We start from the raw sequence: 4,604 nt of genomic DNA, 5'->3' as shown, positions 1-4,604 counted from the left end.
GGTATTTTTTCTCAAGCAAATGTTCTGGTTAAACTTGTTGGCTACACGAATAATGACTTGGCGTGAAGTATTGATGATAGTAAGAGTACATCCGGCTATGTCTTTAATCTTGGAAGCGGTGCAATTTCATGGAGTTCAAAGAAGCAAACTATTGTGGCTCTTTCTACAATGGAAGCGGAGTATATTGTTGTCTCACTTGCCGATTGTCAAATCATTTGGTTGCAAGGTATTTTGGAAAATCTCAAGTACAAGCAAAAAGGGCCAATTTGCAACAACATTATTTTTTGACAATAGTTCAACTATCTCTGTTACAAAAGACCCAGTTCTATATGGAAGGACAAAGCATATTCTCATCCGTTATCATTTCTTAAGGGAGCTTGTCAATGAAGGAATAATTCAAGTAATATTGCAAGACGGATGAACAATTGGTAGATTTATTCACAAAGCCCCTTGGTGGATTTTTATTCAAAAAGAATCTTGCAAAGTTGGGAATGAAAAACAAATTTGGTTTATGGGAGGCATTGTTAGAAAATTAAACCAAATATATGAACCAACTCAAGTGTAGAATACATGAACCAACTCATATGTGGAATACATGAACTATTTCAATGGTATCTATAAATACATGTCCTTAAATTCTTTTATAAGTAAGGAGTGAGAAAAAATATATTCAAATTTGTAAGTTCTATATAAAAATTATGTATGTTCTTCTTTTTCATATTGAGTGCCTCCTATAATTATAAATAATTAGATATTACTTAATAAACTTAGTTAACAGAGGGTTTAACTCCGAACGAATATGTTGTGTCCTCCTCCTACTAATGTTTGGTATGCATGGGCCGTGTTGAATCTTGTTGCAACTTTATCTCCGTAGTTGCATTATAAATTGCCCCTACACTTTCTTTTGTCATTATAAATTGCAACTTTACTCCTTGCAGATGTCTCAATAGTCTAGTAATTAGTATTTTCAGTAAATTTGGGGAATACTAATCTAACTTCTAAACCTTCTTATCGTTAAAAATAATAATAATAATAATAATAATAATAATAATAATACCCCAAGAACCTTTATTCTGGTTGGTAAGAGAAATAATATTGAGAAACAGCTAGAATCTTGAGACGTGAGAAGCTGTTAATATATATATATATATAGAACTATTTTATTATATTAACAGCTTCTCACTTCTCAAGATTCTAGCTGTTTCTCAATATTATTTCTCTTACCAACCATAATAAAGGTTCTTGGGGTATTATTATTATTATTATTATTATTATTTTTAACGATAAGAAGGTTTAGAAGTTAGATTAGTATACCCAAAATTCACTGAAAATACTAATTACTAGACTATTGAGACATCTGCAAAGAGTTACCACATACCAGCTACTCATCCTTCCCATCATTTGCAATTCTATATTTGCTTATTTATTTATTTATCTATTATTATTATTATTATTATTACATATTTATTTTTTTGGTGTGACTAGAGGATTTTCTCTCTCTTTTGGTGAGACTACTCCTTTTTACTGCTTCTGTTCTTGATACGTGGATATACTCAATGCATAATAAATTTTAATTCAAGAAAAATTTCTCTAGGGTTAGACTTGATGGAAGCCATTGAACTTAAATCCTCCATTTTATTATTATTATATATATTATTTAACCAAAAGGCAAAAACTTCTTCCATCTTTTAGGTATTATTTTTTACCAACTTTCCTACTATCTTGAGGTTTATTTGCATTGAGTATTAGTCCATAATTTTTCAGTCAATCAAAATATTTACTTACTCTCTAATATATATATATATATAGAGAGAGAGAGAGAGAGATCCGTCTACTTTTGAATTTAAACAGATTTTACATCTACCCAAATTTGACAAATTGTAACTCTACAAATAAAAAAAAAAAAGGGCGGAAAACAAGACACGTAAGGTAGAATAATGAGACACGTAGGATAAATGAAGCTTCTATAACGGACGTGTGTCTTCCTTGAATCATGAGGTGGCATTAGGCGTCTTCCTGGAGCTTCTGAAGGATTCTAGAAGAAGGTCAAGAAGCCACTGGAAACTACTGCCACGTACACAAACCCACTCTCTCTCACTTATCCCCTTATATTTTGTTCTTTTGAAGAAGAATTATAGTAGAGTATTTCTCATTAATTTACATCGATAGATCAATTATTAGTTGGAAATTAATAAAAGAAATGCAATCAAGATTAGCAGCAACCGTTTGGAGATCAAGTACTCGACTCCTCATTTCTGAGTCCCCAACTAGTCCACGAAAATTTGCCTCACCACCAATCCCAACTCGTCTCCCAGCTGATCCTGCCATTTATTCTGGTGACCCTCAAGTAAGCAACAATACATATATTTTTACACACACATATATGTAAGGGTTTGTTAGTATATATGAATATCTTAGGTCTTGTTTTACTTACAAATAAATAATATTCAGGTTTTATTATGTGTAGTTTTTTTTTTTTAAATAGTTCTTATTTCTTCTCTATAACATAAAAAAGAAAAAGAAAATTAAAAAAAAAAAAAGCAAAATGAAATTCTTTAAAATTAAGTATTTTTTAAGGTAACGCGCGCGTGTGTGTATATATATATAAAACAGTTCTATATATTCTTCGAATTGAAACAAATTAGAGTTATATATGTCCATTTGCTCCCATGGTCATTTTTGTTAAGAAGGGTATTTTTAATATTTTATTTATATATATATATATATATATATATATATATATGTGTGTGTGTGTGATTTTTTTTTTTTTTTTAAAGGGTAAATGTTAGGGGTTAGTTAGGTGCCGAGTCTCGAACGTGTACGCTCCAACGGGAGACATCTTACCAGCTAGGCTAGAAGATTTTGTCTGTGATTTTTAGCTTGGTTAAACAATTTTCAATCTATTTGGTTTTTCAATGAATCTAAAACCAAAAAATAAAAAATCAGTATATATATTGTTTTTATTTAGTTGGTGACAAACTCGCACACCTAATATCAAACAGCTAGGGTTTTAGTTGAGTTTTAGTTAGATTTTTAGTCAGTGTGATTGGGATGATGGTGGATGTGAAATTCAAACTCAAATCTTCGATGTTAAATGTGATGTTTGACATTAGAAATCACAATCTCACAAAAATTGACACTCATGATTGGGGCATAAGTTACAGGTACAGCTTGTTGCTCTTGATATATTAGGGCATGGGCTGATACATACATATTGACATTATTGCAGGGCAAAGAGGGTGTAAAGGCTCAATGTGAAGAGAAGAAAGAAATAGAGCGCAAACTCCGCAAAGAATTAAACGACCCATATGTCCCACCAAAACCACCACACTCACCATCTCCAAAGCTAAAGCACACTGAGCTGAACCAACCCATAGATCCAACCACCCAACAAAAGCGCCGCAACACCACCACTAGCAGTGCCAACACAGGCCAGCTCCAAGACATGAGCTGCACGGGTTTCTTCCCGTGGGTAGAGGACAGAGAGGAGCAGGGGAGGGAACAAGAGGAGGATGACAAGGAGTACTTTAAGCACCACAAAGCATCGCCGTTGTCGGAGATAGAGTTGGTGGACACGAGGAAGCCGGTCAGTCGGGCCATGGACGGGTTTGCAGATTATTACTACAGAGGAGAACGTGTGGTGCTGTGGAGGCCGGAGCAGCTTGACACTGCTGAGGAGGCGCTCATGAGGGCTACTCAGATATGGAAGCAGAATGCAATGAGGGGTGATCCGGATTCTCCACATGGTAGGGTTCTCAGAGCCCTTCGTGGTGAAGATTGGTGATATATATATATATATATATATATTCTACTGAGTTTGGAGTGGGGCTTTACTGATTTAATTATCGAGGGTGGTTGTAAAGTGCTCCTCGATTCAAACAGTCCTCAAAGCTGCATCATTGTACCATTCAAAAAAAAGCTGCATCATTGCCATTTGGGAAGATATTAACTTTCTGCTTTTTCAGTTCAAATGGGCATCCTTGAATTGGGTTGGTAGAAATGCTAATTCTGTTGCTCATGTATTGAGTCACTTAGATTTAAAAGAGAAGAGTGATATAATATTTGATCTTGCTATTCGTGATTCAAGAAGCAGTCTTGGTGGACTACCAAAATATGTATTGTGTTTTCCTTTGAATCAATGAAATCATCTTTTTTGCCTTTGAAAAAAAATATATATACATATATATTCTACTGAGTTTTTTTCTTTTTCTGAATTGCTGATCTTCTTGTACCATAGAATGTAATACATCTATGGCTCCCTGATTCCTTCTTGTGTTTAGTTGTACCAGTAGAATGCGTATGAATGATGAGATGATTGTTGTTATTGAGTGTATTTATTTAGAACAGGTAAAAGGACTTCCATGCCCCTCGGGTGATAACTTCTATATCGGTCTTGTTAGTCACTGGTTAGTATTAATTTGTTATATTATGTATTCCCTCCGTCCTTATTATGGGACAAAATGAGTAATCGATACTATTGAGTAATATAAAATATTTATGAGGAATAAAAAATTAAAGAATTCTATTATATGGGTAGAAGCTTAAGTAGTAGGTTTATTTGGGGAATATGGTTATAGATTATAGGGCTGGCAATTGGGTTGATA

At 33.7% G+C, this 4,604-nt stretch overlaps 1 protein-coding gene across 1 annotated transcript; it reads left to right on the top strand.

Annotated features, from left to right (window-relative positions):
- Positions 1-2,150: 2,150 nt before the first annotated feature.
- LOC132310108 (uncharacterized) lies at positions 2,151-4,137 on the top strand. Its single transcript, XM_059808334.1, has 2 exons — positions 2,151-2,347; positions 3,230-4,137. Exons 1-2 carry the CDS (start codon positions 2,201-2,203, stop codon positions 3,782-3,784), a joined length of 702 nt encoding a protein of 233 aa, XP_059664317.1. The 5' UTR covers positions 2,151-2,200; the 3' UTR covers positions 3,785-4,137.
- The last annotated feature ends 467 nt before the right edge of the window (positions 4,138-4,604 follow it).

This window comes from Cornus florida, unplaced genomic scaffold (genome assembly GCF_030987335.1).
Source record: "Cornus florida cultivar Cherokee Brave unplaced genomic scaffold, ASM3098733v1 CherokeeBrave_3.0.0_Hap2_Chr05, whole genome shotgun sequence".
Taxonomy (NCBI): Eukaryota; Viridiplantae; Streptophyta; class Magnoliopsida; order Cornales; family Cornaceae; genus Cornus; species Cornus florida.
Note: the sequence above shows the minus strand (reverse complement) of the source record. Positions and strands in the feature narration are given on the sequence as shown.

Excerpts from the sequence above, each read along its gene's own strand:
- LOC132310108 (XM_059808334.1), top strand. The coding sequence starts at position 2,201 with ATGCAATCAAGATTAGCAGCAACCGTTTGGAGATCAAGTACTCGACTC. Across the intron at positions 2,348-3,229 it reads TTTATTCTGGTGACCCTCAA|GGCAAAGAGGGTGTAAAGGC; the intron begins GTAAGCAACAAT and ends ACATTATTGCAG.